Source organism: Amblyomma mixtum, chromosome 2, assembly GCF_055824585.1.
Source record: "Amblyomma mixtum isolate Tamu chromosome 2, ASM5582458v1, whole genome shotgun sequence".
Classification (NCBI taxonomy): Eukaryota; Metazoa; Arthropoda; class Arachnida; order Ixodida; family Ixodidae; genus Amblyomma; species Amblyomma mixtum.
Window position 1 is genome coordinate 248811667 of NC_143013.1, and position 16070 is coordinate 248827736.

Consider the following 16070-nt stretch of genomic DNA (forward strand, 5'->3'; position numbering starts at 1 on the left):
TACTGCCTTCCCCTGCTCGCATCGCGCGAAACTCGAGCGGGAAATTTCTCGTATCGCGGCCTGGAACGATTCCTTTACTGAGATTATCAGTTTGCATTCAGTCCAAATACAAAGCACGTCTTTTATTTTCACTCAGTGGCCAGAATCCGATGAATTCAACCATTAACACCAGCTATCGACAACAGACTCGCGCTTTGGACAAATGCTAATGCGCGCTGTGAATTCTTCTCCACAACTTCACGGCGCCAGTTATGCCTTGGGCAGTTCTGAATTTTCCGAGCCTATTATTTCGCTCTGGAGAGTAAGAAATTTCGTAGATATAACTTCAATATAAAAAGAAGTCGACAGCCATTGTCGAACGAGAACTTGATTAGGACTTTCGTCAGGACCGCTGGATTTATTCACGTGCATGTTCAGTGTCAGACTTAGAACATCCTACAGGGAAGCTATAATATTATGCGCAGAAGATAAGGTAGGGTTATGAAACGAAGGAATGACTGGATTATACCCAGTGGCAAACAGATTGAACCAACCTGTTGAATTCGCGCATTGTAAACAAGGTTTGTTTGACAGGTTCCGCACGTACCACGAGAGAATAGCTTTGAAAACAGAAGGTTAAGATTTTTTTATTTACAAAATACTTGGAAAATCAGTGTTGCGGTGTTCATTAACGGTGCACATGCGGACTTTCAGATATGAACTTAATGTGTTAAATAGGATATTGCAAAGGATCGCAATGGATGTACTGCATCGCACAAAAAATCCGTCAGAAACTTAACATGAGATTTGAAATTCTTAACGTAAGTATGCTGCTACTGAAGCATATTATAAACAAATATGTTCGTTTCAAGTTCTTTCAAAACCAAAAACATAAAACAGCATGACTTACCTGTCACTGAAAAATTTGGTCTACCAAGAGTGTCCTCTAACTACGTAAACAGGAGTCGAGATTATTATATTCATGTCTATAATAACCAACTGCCTCAGGAAACAGCACCAGTCTTTATAAGTAAGGCGATCAAATGAGAACAAGGATGGGATAATGGCTTAGTAATTGAGTGTTTCTACACTCATCATGTGGTTTGTTTGCTTACCTCAACAATCTTTTTAAATTGAAAAGTTAAAATCTCCCGCTTTTTTCTGTTTCGTTACATACCTGTATTTCTACAGAAACTTTACTATTTACGGTGCGTAAGGGTTCTAACTGACTGAAAATCTGTTTTATCTAAATCCACAGCTTTCTTGTCACTGTTCCTTTTTTGCTTGCTTCAGCAGTTGGGCGATATGCTCTGAGCTCACGGCTGTGTATTCATTTGTAGTATTGAATTTATTTGGTCTTGTCCTTTCGCCGTGCTGTTCTGTCTTGTAAAAAAATGTGAAATCTTGTACAAACAGGTATCGGCAGAGAGATTGTAATTTTGTAGTAATAAATAAACACAAATGCAAATATCAAATTCTCTCCGCAAAAAGTGGTAGAATTGATGCAGGGTGGTGATTTCGGCTTGTTGGTTCATCACACAAGAAAATAAGCAGCGCAAAAAAAACGCATAGATGACGGAAGAAAGGCAGACAGCGCTTGTCTCTGTCTTTCTTCGGTCGTCCGTGTGTTTGTTTTTTTTTTTTGCGCTGCATATTTTCCTCTCCTATGGTAGAATGTCTAAGAGGAAATTTTACTTTTAACTGGCACTTTTTACAAATTTGTTTAGATTTTAATGACCCAGACGCCAGCCAATTTGATCAGCGCCAAATGATTTTTTATTTTTTATTTTTCATTTTCCTCTTTCCATATTGTCAGGTTTTTCTCGATTAGCCTTCAGATTAAAGAAAAAAGTGAAAGCGAACGTGATTTCTACCCGGTACAATCCGGCAGCGGCTCACAGTGCCCCACTAGCCGTTGTTTTTTTTTATCGTTTTTCCTCAGTAGCGTACGAGGGGGAAAAACTTTAGTCCTGCAAAAAACCTCGCCTCGCAGTAACTCTCAAGCGTCATACATTGAGAGAATGTCGTCAACGTGCTTCAATAAAGCATAATCACTTCTGCAAGGCGAACTCAAACCCCTCATTTGTGTTTTCGTGCTTTCATTCGTTCAGTATTGCCATCTCAGAAAAATTCCAGCGCGAACTGCCATCCCTCTCTGCTGAAAACATGCACAGTATATAAGCCTTCTGCGTCCGCCTTGAACCAGTGCTCTTCGGAGAGCAAAATTCCAGCAGCCATGATTCTTGCAGTAAGTATCAGCCAACCGTCTAATCTTCATTGTTCTTAATGACATTTATTCTTGTTTTAATAACCAAAATATATGGCAGAAGCGCCTGAAGTTTTTTCTAATAATTGAAAATTGGTAGCAATAAGGTAAAAAAAAACGTTTGCTCCATTTTTAGCGATTATCTTGTCACCTGTCAGAAATTCTTCAACTTTTAAAAATCATCCGAAGCACACTATCACAGATGTTGGGCAAAGCAAAAAATATTTATAAAAAACAGCGCTCAATCGATTGATGTAGGAGCCATATAAAAATTTTTTTTTAACTCGTTCCGCTCGAAAGCGTGCAGTGAACACAACGAAATTCTTTAATTAGCACACGCATTGTTTCTGTTACCTGCTTAAAACATGATAAGACATATTAACAGCACCTGAGTCAGGACTTCATTGCTTGTGTGGTTCGCAGTTTTGAAAGTAGCATCTTTTAGGAGACCTTTATTTTGTAGTGAAAATACTTTCGCAATTCACCACATTCAGGTTCGAGTAACGCTAGTACAGTATCGATATAAGCAAATAAGCAATGTTTTGGTGCCTTCCGGTGAAAGCACGCAAGACTCAACTACCCAGTAATTTGGTTTATTGGTTTATTTGGGTTTAACGTCCCGAAGCAATTCAGGCTAGTAATTTCGCCCTATTGACCGCACGGCATTACAAAATTGACGATGTCAAAAATCTCACCATGGGATAGAACCTTGGTATGATATTACGCTGAATATACTGAGACCTAAAAACAAATAATGCATTCTTTAGCTAGCAGAACAAAAAAAAAACTATTAATGCTTTCGTTAGCCGTTTTCCTTTCTTCAGTCCCTTCCGCAGCCCGTTTTAAGATAACTGCAAAAAGCTCTATGTATCGAACTGAAATATTACTGCCTTTTAGCGTAAGAATTATATATGTGGCCGAATAATAATGAGTAACGTGTTTATTCATTCCCTGCCATTCAGAAAATTTGACGCGACGAAGAAGCTAACGCCGAAAAATGGACGCTAAATCAAGCGGCAGCAGACAGAAATAGCCATTCCTGTAATCAAAGCAGTGCGTTTTGTCAATAATATTAGAATCGAAAAACGCCACCTGTGCAGCCTACAAAGCTCTCTCTGCTCCCGATTCCACTTTCCAAATGTGCTTCCCATCTGTAGACCTGTATCCTTCTGACTCCGCTTCAGGTTCAAGTATTTCTACTGCTGGCTCTGAACGTCAGTTCCTGCGCCGGCTACGCCCCTTACAGTAACTACCGCGTGGGCTACGGACTCGATTCTACGTTCGGATCCTACCCGCTACACCCGTCTCCAGCGGTCGAGTCCTATCATCCCGCTACAGCCTTTGTTCCATCTCATAACGAGGTCACCACTTCGTCTCCAGCAGCTATGACTTACCACGCTGGCGCTGAGCCCTACGTGTCCCGCTTCCAAACGTCCCGTGCTACTCCTGGGGTTAGTTGCGCTGTGGGTGCTGTTCCTTCCTACTTTACCGAAAGCACAACTCCGGCTATCGCCCGTATTTACCAAGCTATACCAGCCATGCACCAGTCTACACCAGTCTACCATTCCGTCTCTAGGGTGACGCAGGAGGGCACCAACACCCAGCTCCAGCTTTCGCTACCGTCGCCGTCACCCTTGCCTTCGCCACCTACCGTTCAGCACCGGTAACTTTCCACCAGTACCACTGCACTCGCGCCTTTGCTTCTTCTGTGTCCACATCCGCTCCTGCCGTCATCGTAAGCAATGTGGCTACCTACAAGACAGCGCCGGCATTCACCACATACCGCAGTGCGGATGCTCACTTGCGTCTACCACAGTGCCGCCGCTGTCGCATCCCCGGCTGTAGCTACAGGTCTTCATGCTTCTCAAGCCGTGCTGGTGTCACTTAGGTCACTACCAACCACTCGGTTCCTGCAGTCACGGTTTACCGTGGCCACGTATAAGACTGCACCGGCTGTCACCGCAGTCAACCATGCCACTTCTGTTGTGGCCGCCGCACCAGCCGCCACCCTTACTGCTGTGCACACTACTCCAGCCTTGGCCGTGCTACACACCGCACCAGCTGTAGAAACCGTCCCTTGAACCAACTACGGCATCTAAGGTGACCAAGGCTGACCCGTTCTACGATCTTAGCGTCACGCCGTCAACACTACCCCTCGGTTACCAGAGTTGCCCGTGCATCTGCTTCGGCAGTGGCCCACCTACCAGCCCCCGGATATGGAGTCGGAATCGTGGTATGCATCCGGTGTCTGCATGAGTACGGCCACAACTACGGGTACAGACTCGATGCATTCGGCTATACTGCCAGAGTCCACAAGAAGAAATGTGAGTACACAATGAAGGGTAGGACTGGATGCAGCAGCTTTAGAGGCAAATCACATTTCTAGGGGTAATTTTGCGCGCGTCGTCATTAAATGGTACGCACCGACAGTGCACATTTGTTAACATTTAAACATAGAAGTACAACCGTTCTTTTAAAGTGGACTTTTGCTGCCCTTTTTTTTTTAAGAACACCTCAAGCACATAGCTAGCCTCGAGCTTTGTTTCGCCATTGCTTGAATATTTTTGTCTTTTATTTCAGAGACGCCTCACTCCCGGCGAAAGTAACGAGATGACGTCGTCAATGCCCATAACGTTGTTGCACCGCTCTGGAGGCGATGTCATCAATTTCCATTTATAAGTATAGTATTTAGTTTTCTTCAATAAATGTTTTGTATCTTCTTTATCTTCGTCATGCTGACTCATACTCTGCCAACGGCACAAATAATATTATTCTGTCCGGTAAAAACGAAAGGGTTCACTGTTATTGGAAAATCCATTGCTTGCTCCAATATCAGGAATCACTTGTATTTAGAAAAACCAGCATCAGAAGCCTTCGTGAAATATGAAGAATATGGCAAGCCTTTATTACAATTATTGAGACCCTAGTACGCAGGTGAAGGCCGGTAAACATCTTAAACTTGCTGGTCTGTACTCTTTTGCGAATGTGGTTTTGCTGTGTGGCACCATTTGCCTATATTGTGTCCTCTTCTATAAACAAGAGATTTACATCCATTGCGGATTTTGCTTTCCTGAATAACTTTATTTTAATTAACGTGCGCTACTGGACCCTCCTGCATTCTGAGAAACAAACTCGGAATACGGCTCGTTCCCTCTTTTAAGCGGCTTTTCTTCAAGAAAGCCTCTATTTGGCCCCTTGCTTACATTATACATGCTCCTCTGCTGAAAATTTCTTTTTCTTTGTCCGCGTGTTCAACACAAAAAAAAATAAGCAAAAACCTTACCATGAACACCACGTGGGGACTCAGCAGTTGTTTACTGTGACTTCCGTTGTTTTGCGCTTAATCTGTCTGACGTGCGCGACAGTTCGCCACCACTGAACCTTGCGGTCATATGCGTCCGCTCAGTACTGCTTGCTTCGTAAAGCAGTGGACAGTCGGTGCTACACATTCGTCGGTACTGTCCTTCAGCTTTCGCTATTGTGCCTGACATGGAGGAAACATAACCTAAAATGGGAGATGGTAGCGAAACAGTGGAAACAGAACTTCGCTGAGATCATTCTACCTATATGCACGTTGCCCGCCTGCGGCAGCAACGGCATGGAAGGGATACTGAGGGCAACACCCTCCACCCTTTGTTCTTAGTCACAAATAAACTTAAGGACCGTTTAGCGTGGTAAGGTCATATGCGAATTAGGGGCGCTCGTCCTGCGGTTTTAGGTATTAGTTTCGGTTACAGGCTCCGTTTAAGAGTGCAATCCGATAGCGGTGTGTTCTGTATTCATTGCGCACGGATGGAGGCTGAATAAAACGACGACATCAAAAGCCCAGTCCGAGAAACTGGTACTTGAACACGCGCGCTCTTTGGCTGCGGCGATGACGTAGAAGTAAAATCCAGTTACCAGCGAAATGTTTTCATGACTCATTCATACCCCGAACTTGTGTCAGCTGGAATCACCTTCCCCACGACATCACAGGTGTTTCTGATAATATTGCATTTCGTAAAGTCCTTAATGTTTTTTCTGAGTATGTGTCGTTTATTCCTGTATAAAAGTTGTATTTCACTGTTTAGACACTGTTTTAATATATCCCCACTGCATTCTAACCTCATTACCTTCCTGTGTTTTCACTTTGTCATGTATTCCTGGTTTATTTTTGTTTTCTCTGCTTGTTGTTGCTGTTTAGGCTGATTTTTTATGTATTCCTACTCCCCTCTGTAATGCCTTCGGGCCCTGAGGGTACAATAAATAAATAAATAAATAAACAAATAAGTAAATAAATAAATAAATAAGCTAATCTGTTCATGCCGCCGCAGCTTCGAGACTGACTCACGGCAGTGGAGTGTTGTGCCTTAAGACGGTTTATGCGGGTTTAACGTCCCAAAGCGACTCAGGAGATGAGGGACGCCGTAGTGAAGGGCTGCGGAAATTTATACTACCGGTGTTTTGTATCCTGCACCAACATCACACAGTACACGGGCCTCTTGAATTTTGCCTCTATCTAAATTCAACTGCCGCGGCTGGAATTGAATCCACGTCTTTCGTGTCAGCAGCCGAGTGATATAACCACTGAACCACCACGGCGGCGATTTTGTTTTAAAATGTTTGGATTATTTGGCCACAAAACCAGCGGGCAGGTTGCCCACAACCCAGCTTCCACCTACGCTTCGGTCGGACAAACATCGGCGAAATCTGAGATTGCGAGTTTTATTGCCAGCGCACTCAAATCAATTCGGTGGCCCTTTTCAGGTTTATTTACAAATGAAAATTGGGTCAGTGACCAAGTCAAAAGATGAAAAATGACGTTTCGGGCCCCATACGGGGCCCTTGTTCACAATAAGGCTGTCACAGTAGAAGGCATGGTTATATACGCTTTAGAATCTTCTGCAATCTTTTCACGTAGATATGATGTAGCGTGCCCTTATTCTTGTTAGCGTGTTGGCCGTTGTCTGGATGATTAGCGATTCTAGATGCAGTCTTGCAGATTTCAAAAGGTTTGTTGGCGCTTGGAAAGGAGCAAAATACGCACTTATTTTTTATGCAAATTTCATATAAAATATTCCCGGCACTATTTCAAACTCGCGACTTTTACGCCAGAAAGTACTCCTTGATCGCCAGTTTGAAACCTGTGGTGGTGCAACCTAACCTCCTGGATCTCCGAAGAAATAGATCGATACAGGCATCCGAGATCAGACGTGATGGCGAAACCTGTGTTTTTTTATGGACTTTTGTAGCTGGCAAAAGCTCAATTTTAATTCAAGGTATCATCTTTTTCGGTAATATGCAGCAATCTGTCAATAAAGCCCAAGTTTGATTTGTCCTCAATGTCTATTTAACAACAAACATCCCTGCCTAATATCAGTATATTGATATGCAGAGTCTGAGACTGGCGTTGCGGCCAACTTCATGAAAACCGCTCTTCGTACGACTAGACCTTGCCGTGCCCCTCACGAAGAGTCAAAGCAAGGACGACGTGTGCGCATAAACGCTGAGCACGCGTCATTTCTTAACTTTCGCTGCTCTTTCTTTTGAATGGTCTCTGCTTCATACCAACCCCCCCCCCCCGCAAAAAAGAAATTGCTTTTTTTTCCCTCCACAACTCGAGGAAGCATCTTAATCTGCATGCCCAGCATTGGAATCCTGTGTAAATTTCCAGCTAATGCGGCAGATTCTTACACTCCTCCTGAAGATTCCCCACTGTACAGCGGTGGAGTTTTGTTGTTTGTTATGTGGGCCTGGTAGCTTTTTTAAGGCTTAAAAGGCAAAACGTAAAGCGCGGATTCCGCATTTTGGCGATGAGGAAGGACGTCGAATAAAACGATCGACTTGGTCCGTTGCCAGCAAGCAGCGAACGCTATCCACATCGCTCTGACGTGTATGTGATCACCTGTGTGCTTCTTCGGCGTATAAACAAGCTCCTACCACTTTTTTCTTGTCTTTAATCGCTGAAAATCTCCGATTCTGCACAATGATTTATATTTCGTTCACAACAGGTCCTCAAAATGCATGTAAGATTGCGTGTCCTATTTGCAACAAATAGCGGCGAGTGGGTACACATAAATTACGTATGCGTTATGAAGAATTTCGCTCACATCACAGTAAACCGCTTGTGATCACTTATTCGACCTTAGAAAAGGCGAAAAGAATGGGATCTGGCTTGTTTTTTTTTTCGTTCTGTTTTTTGTTTTGATTTGTTTATTTAGATCCACAATCAATACGAAATTTCGATTAACAACTCCTCTCTACTTTTATTCATTTGTTGCACAAAATGGTTGTGGTAGTAAATTGCATTCAATGTGTTTTTTTTTTTTTAAAGCACGAAGATAAACGTTACCGAACGGGGCCTCTCCTCGATACAAGTATTAAGACTGAAGTGAAAGTGGCGATAACCGAGAAATCACAAAAATGGCCATCTGGCTAAAAGATTACCTTATATTTCAGAATTTATTAAACATGTTTTCGTGAGCACTGGTGTTTTTTTTTTCATGAATATTTCAATGCACGTCATTCTCTTCTCGCGAGCGCTACGGCGTAAAGGCGACCGTGACGTCACTTTTACCGGGGCTTAGCAGTTTTTTGTGGGTGTTTGTGTTTGGAGTTGGAGTTGGTCCAAACAAGAAAGCGTGTATTTTACTGCCACGCAAAGGCGAAATTTTGGCAATTTCAGCCACTAATACCAGTTATGGAAAACAACACCTTGAACACACACCCAATGCACACAGTAAATTGCAAAGAATCCCAAGTAGCCAGGTAAACTTCGAGCAGTTCTTGAACTTGTGAGCTTTAAGTTTCATTCCTAAGAGTAAAGACAGCTGAGACATGTAGTTTGGTTTATTCCGGCCCTGGCTGCCGCACTTTGATTGAGACAAAACACAAAAGGCACCTGTGTAGTTGTTCGCACGAGGTTCGGATTATGCAGAAATAGTCGTCGAAGTACGGCCGTGAATTCTGCCTGCACACACCACGCAGCACTGCAGGAACGGCACTAGAGTGAGGATCGGCAGAAACCGACACACACCCGCCGTAGAGTTTCAGCGGTCATACATCTGTCAGGAGTGTCGATGCCTGCAAGCTTTCCCAATAGTATCGACCCGGACATCCACGCGGCTGCAATCAAAACAGCTTGCTTCCATTTCCCGGTAGCGGCTAGCGAGAATTCGTGGTTGTTTTGCAGTTCTTCTCCAACATGTGTACTCGTTGTCTCGAAATGCTATCATGACAGCCGCGGTTATCGCTCCACGAAGCTGAAGTCTTAGTTTTTATTGACAGTTGAGGCATGATTTCGGACCCCTGCCTCTGAAGTAAGCCATGGATATGCCATGCGCATTCCAAATTACATTCGCAAAGGTCTTTTCGCGCCCATTTTATTGGATTCAGGGGTAACCAAATTTTCCTCCGAGTCTAATACAATAAAAAGTTGCACTCCACCTACACATATGTTCTCAACAAAGCTCCATACGTAGCTTGTGTTTCATGACTACCGCTCGGAGCTTGGACCCCTATGACTCAGGCACTACAATCGGGTTCGTTGCAAAGTAGAATAAAATGTAACACCCCTGTGTTGTAACGCCGTCGTAGAACATCTTATCTGGGGGCGGCTAAACCGAACCGAGATTTTTCTTGGTTCTGGCTTCGTGCTGCATAGGAATACGTCTCCACTAAAATTACACTGCTGGGTCGAAATGAAGACTGCGAAGGCGCCGAAATTCTGGTTCACGCATTTCTAAAACATTTTGTATTTCGTCACTGCTCAGTTCACTATGACACATGGGTAGTAATCTCACGCTATTGAAGAGTTGTAACGAGTAAGGCTCACGCTTGAGCTCCCGTTTTTTTTCCACTATACGCTGCGAAGCGGACCATGGAAAACTGCAAAGCGCCTGCGAACGTCCCTGTCTAAAATGAAAAAAAAAAATAGTTCGTGTTTATTTTATTTTCTGAACTAGAACCAGGGGCCGAGTAAAATAATACTATGAAATAGATATGCCAGTTGTTCTAGCATATTGTATTCAATTCAAGCAACCCGCAAATCGTGTTTATTCCTCGTAAATATTTATCTGCGCTGCGGTCCAAGATTACCGCAGATGTGCATCATTGCACTCCCTTCACTTGGGTGAATATGATGAAAATTTAGCAGTAAGGTAAAAATAAATTCTACGGCTATCGGAGCTTTTACGTCTTTCTTATAACTGACCTTTAACCTTTGGCATTAAACCAAAACACGTTCTTTTTTTTAAGTTTCTGACCCCGTAAGCTTTTTCTATGCCCCTATCGGATTAACTGAAGGAGTTTTTCACTGTCTTAATATCAGGTGCTAAAATAGAGAGAGTCGTAAAATGTGCTTACTGAATCTTTGATACCCTTCGTCAATATGAAAGCAATAAATTTTAACTGATCTGTTTTATATTTTCTACTGAATTTATAAGAGCTTTCGTTATTGGCTTTCTTCCGACGCAAGAGAACCCCTATCTGCAAAATAAATGCAGATGTTAATCCTGGTGATGTGTGAGACAAAATATATATTTTGACTACCACGGACTGATTTAGATAAAGAGGGGTGCGTCCAAACAGAAAGTATATTCCCTGTAATACGAATACATAGCTTTTTAAGACAAAAATAGCAGCACGCGTCCTTGGAAGTGTCATGGACAAACAACTGGCCTAATTATTGGGCCTTGTCACCTTTAAACATTTCAATGTAATTTTAAATAGTACACTCTACGTTATAAAACATCCTCCTCTCATTTCTGAAACAACCAGTGCTAGCTAAATATTGCAAAAAACATAAACTCTTTCAGTTTTCTTTATGCCACTTAAAGCTAAAAAAGCGACAGCTGAAAACCCTAGCCTGATATTCAAGTACAGCTTTGTATCTGCATCATGAAGTTGTTGGCTTACGTCATTGCTTTTATTATATTTTAGCCAACAATGTAGCAAGGGACACAAAACCGCGTGTCATAAAATTTTTCACAAACAGAAATAATAAAAATTGTTCAAAAGACGACGACTTCCGGTCAGAAACTGACCGCCTTTGAGTCTCTTAATTTAAGGCGCCGGCGCTTAAGATTCTCATTGGGTAATCGAGCTTTCCACAGGCGTAGCTCTACTCCATTGACAAAAGTTTTGCGGTTGAGTAGTAACAGGCGAATAATTTGTCGCACAGCGATTGAGAAACCGCTTACGGTGACTACATCACGCTGAAAGCATCAAACAAGCGTCGGAATTTCAGCTTTGCAAACAGTATTTCATACGTTCCCCTCATCTCAACAGGCAGCACTTTTGAAAACGCAAGGCTGCGACCTTCCCCGTTTGAAAAGCGTGACAGAATGGCTAGGACCCAGTGGACTGCTTTATTGATGTTCTGTGCAAATGGACTGAATTCTGATGATCAAGATGCCAGTCAATCTCAACTGTGTTACATTAAGTTTTTTTTTCTTCTTTTTTTAATTGCCGCGTCCGCAGGTATTTCCCGAGCAGCCTTCAGACTCAAAAAACGAACGCGAACGTGATCTCAATCCCGTAGCATCCGGCGGCTGCTAGCAGAGCTGCGCTAGCCGGCGCCTTTTTTATTCTATCGCTTTCCTTCAACAGAGGGCGTGGAAAACACATTGATCCTGCGAAGAACTTGGTCTCGCAGCAACGTTTGAGCGTCCATCTGTTCTTAGGGTGTCGTCATCGTGCTCCGATCGAGCGTAAACATATCTGCCAGAAGGACTCAGGCACCTCATTTGTGCTTTGCCCTTACATTTGCTTAATATTTGAATGTAAGAAAAATTCCAGCGCGAACTGCCCGCCCTCTGTGCGGAAAACATCGGCAGTATATAAACCTCCGACGTCTGACGACAAGCATTACTTTCCGGACCGCACTACCTGAGCAGCCATGATCGCAGTGAGTATCAGCGCCAGTCTTTGAATGTTGTTGCTGCTAGCGGCGCATATTCCGCTTTTAATGGTCAAAGTTTATATAAAGCGGCCGGCAGTTCTTTTATTTAATTAAGCAAGTGGTAGCAACACGACCAAGAATAGTTGCTGTATTTTCAGAAATTATCTTGTCGCAAGTTCTAAACAATTCAAATTTAACTAAGTATATCATGTTTCACTTAAGATGTTCGGTTGTTTTAAGAAACAGGCTTTTCGAGTTAAAAGTGCGTTTTTTTGCGGCACAGTGCTGTGAGCTGTGCAGCTCATTAGAGTACACCTAAGGCTTGCTAACAAGTAGGCTGCCTAACTAATAATGCATATCATGATATGCGTATGTAAACTAATATGAGTAACATATATGTATAACTATGCATATCAATTTTTATAATTTCGAAAAGGCAGATATTATTTCCCACTGAAACGAAAATGGCGCTGAAGCGAGGCATACACAATAAAGGCTTACGTAGGACATGCGCTAACTTCACCTGAATTTATTCACTGCAAAGATGCAACTATATAAAAAATTTAAGCCATGAGCAAAAAAAAAAACAAGAACACGAGGCATAAACAAACACGTTCAAGATATGACATCTCGGTCTTGACGAGGCAAGCCGAAGTATCACTCACACAATGTATTCCCCTCTTTTTTATGTGGAACGCTTCCAGAACCTCCCGTGTCTTTGTACCTCTACTCCCACCTGTCCAGAATCATTAACTCTTGAAGTCATGGTTCGCACTTCTTGCAGTGCTTGCGCCTTTTTTTCCCCCATGAATGTTCTGCCGCACGGTTACACACGAAGAATTCAGTACACTGCTGTGAAATATGTGCACCTCCTAGCAACCATCAGCGCTGTGGCCAAAGAATTTTGTCTACATCGCGTGAAAATACTTTCGCAAGAATTCCATGCAAAGCAAATCCTCTAGTGCACGCAACTCGCAGCAATAGACAAAAATTTATAGTGCAAAAGCGCCGAGGGTAAAGGTTTTTTTTCAAAATTATAAAAATTTATATGGGTGATACTTACGGTATGCTACACATCTTTCAGTAATATGTATAATGTTAACAGCTGAGTATTATTTGACAAGCCTACTAAATAGCAAGTCTGAAGCGTATCCTGATCCGCTATAGCCCGCGCTATGTTGTGCCAAAAAATGGTGTATTCTTGCGAAAAAAGGAGTATTCTAACTCAAAAACACATTTTTTTTTCAATTGCACATCCTAGATGAAACACGCATTATATAGCCCAGTTGCACACGGGTTGTGCAAAGCATGAAAATTCTTAGAACAACAGTGCCTAACCGAATACAGTTCAAGGCAAGAAAAAGTTTCATTTGTTTCGTCTTGCTCCGTTAATGCGAGCTGCGATTAGAAAGAAAGCATTTGATTCAGAAGAGACTTTTATATCCAACCAGTTCGAAACGTAATAAGTTATGATTACAACAACAGCGAATCGTCTCCACAGCGCGTGTGGGTTTCAGTCATTCATATAGCAGCTTTGCGGGAGGTTCATTACGTAGTGAATATATTTTCGCAGTTCAACATGTTATGACTCTTTAATAGAGCTCTCTTACCGAAAGAACATCACGCCGAGCATAAATATTGATATACACATTTAAAGAATGTCTACTGGCCCTCCGGCGGTCGCGCGCAGGCATTGACTAGAAAATATGCTTTTCGCACGTTCTATTTGTTGAACGCAACGATGTACTCTGATATAAACATATAAATTAATAATGTTAGAAATTTCATGACAGGACAAGACCCTACTCACGACATTGCGTAAAATATCCTCAGACATGAAAAGCCTTAATGAATTCTGTAACCAGCTGCATAAATAATTATCAAAAAAGGGCTACATCTCTCTCCCACAACATTTTCCAGTCTGCGTTCTAGCGGTGACCACTGCCCAAAACCTTACATGTTTGAACTCAGATACAGCTGTCTTTCAGTGCAAGAATGTATTTCGCTTATATACGTGACGAGAAAGAAATCAGCAGCATGTTTGCGCACACCCCATTCGTATTTCCTTTCGCACCATCACACATCAAAATTTAGGGCAAACATTCCCCGGGCGCTCATAACAATGGCGAGCACAAGCATTAACCAAAAAAAACACTTAAAAAGCAAAGTTATCCCATTAATCAATACTCTGCATTTTGAAATGCCACTACAGGCTACTAGTGCACTAAGAAAATTCTCACTGTTCCCAATTAGAGCCCCCATATGTGTTCCCCTTAAGCTAACCTCTGTCACTATCATTTCGCTGCAGGTACAAGTCTCTCTACTCCTGGCTCTGGCCGTCAGCTGCTATGCCGGTTACGCCTCTTACCGCAACTACCGCGTGAGCTATGGACTCGGCTCTGCATACGGAGCCTACCCACTGCCCTCCGCTCCAGCGGTCGAGTCCTACCACGCCACTTCTGCCGTCGTTCCATCCTACAAAGTCGTCGCTTCGGCGCCAGCAGCTCTGTCTTACCACGCTTCCGCTGTGCCTGCCGTTTCCCGCGTGCAAACGTACCAAGCTGTACCTTCGGTCCGTGCCGCTGTAGCTGCTGTGCCTTCCTACGCCACCTACGGCAGGGCTCCGGCGATCACCCGCGTTTACCAGGCGGCCCCTACTGTCTACCACTCTGCACCCGTCTACCAGGCTGCTCCAGCCGTCGCCACCGTCTCTAAGGTTACGCCTGTGGGCACCTACCACCAAGCTCCAGCTGTTGCCACCCTCGCTGCCACCCCGGCCTTTGCCGCTTACCGTTCAGCACCGGTGATCACCCGCCAGTACCAGAGCGCCCCCCTGTTCTCTTCCTCTTTTCGCACCGACGTTGCTGTACCAGCTGTCAGTAAGCTGGCCACCTACCAGGCTGCACCAGCTTTCGCCACGTACCGCAGTGCACCCGCTCTGACTCGTGTCTACCAGAGTGCCCCTGTTCTTACCGCGACTCCAGCCGTCGCCACAGCTGTCCACGCCGTGCCCGCCGTGGCTACCTACAAGGCTGCACCAGCTGTCACTGGGGTCTACCATGGCGCTCCTGTTGTGGCCACCGCACCAGCCTCCGGGCTTACAGCTGTGCACGCTGCCCCAGCTTTGTCCGTCGTCCACGCCGCGCCGGCTGTAACAACCGTCCACGCGGCCACTGGAGTCTCCAGGGTGACCAAGGCTGACCCCTTCCATGTATCGGAGCACCACACCGTGCACACCTCCCCTGTGCTTTCTACGGTTTCCCACGCCCCTGTGTCAACTGTGGCCCACCTACCATCCTACGGATACGGGGTCGGAGCCTTGGGGTACACCCAGGGCCTGCCTGTGTATGGCCACAACTACGGCTACGGCCTGGATTCTTTTGGCTATACCGCCAAGATCCACAAGAAGAAATGTGAGTAAATGAGAAAAGCTCGACTGAACACCGCATGTTTATAGATAGATCTCATTTCTCACAGTCATGTTGGGCCGGGTGCCATTAATATGGCTAAACAGCGCAGGTGCACATTTTTTAATATTCAAACACTTAGCACGGGCGTCCTGCTGACAGGTCCTTTTCCTGCCTTTTAAGTATACCTCAAACAAGCAGTGAGCTTCGAGCTTTGACATCTTCGTCTGCCATGTGATCAACTTTTGTTGTTTTTGTTTGTTTTTTTCAGAGAGACCCCACTACCGACGAAAGGCGAAGTAAAGATGAGTCATCAACGCGTCCGACGCCGTCGCGACGTTCCGGGAAGACATCCCAAACTGTCATATATCAAAGTCATGTTCACTTTTCCTTAATAAAACCTTTTTGAGTTTGGCACTCTTTAGCAAGCTGAATTCTTTTTTCATCACGGCACAAATTCGTCGTACCGCATAGTAACAGGCAAAAGTAGTGTTAATGCAACAGGATTGTGTGCCGCCAACGGAGGGATAATTTTTCG

At 44.0% G+C, this 16070-nt stretch overlaps 1 protein-coding gene across 1 annotated transcript in view; it reads left to right on the forward strand.

The window, feature by feature from the left end:
* Positions 1-2215: 2215 nt before the first annotated feature.
* The window catches only part of LOC149363405 (uncharacterized), a 50599-nt gene continuing 36744 nt past the window's right edge, over positions 2216-16070 (forward strand). The window contains exons 1-4 of the mRNA XM_089568522.1: positions 2216-2227; positions 3403-3696; positions 4438-4569; positions 14434-15538. Of these exons, the coding sequence (XP_089424648.1) occupies positions 2216-2227; positions 3403-3696; positions 4438-4569; positions 14434-15538 (1543 nt within the window). The remainder of the gene's footprint in view (positions 2228-3402; positions 3697-4437; positions 4570-14433; positions 15539-16070) is intronic.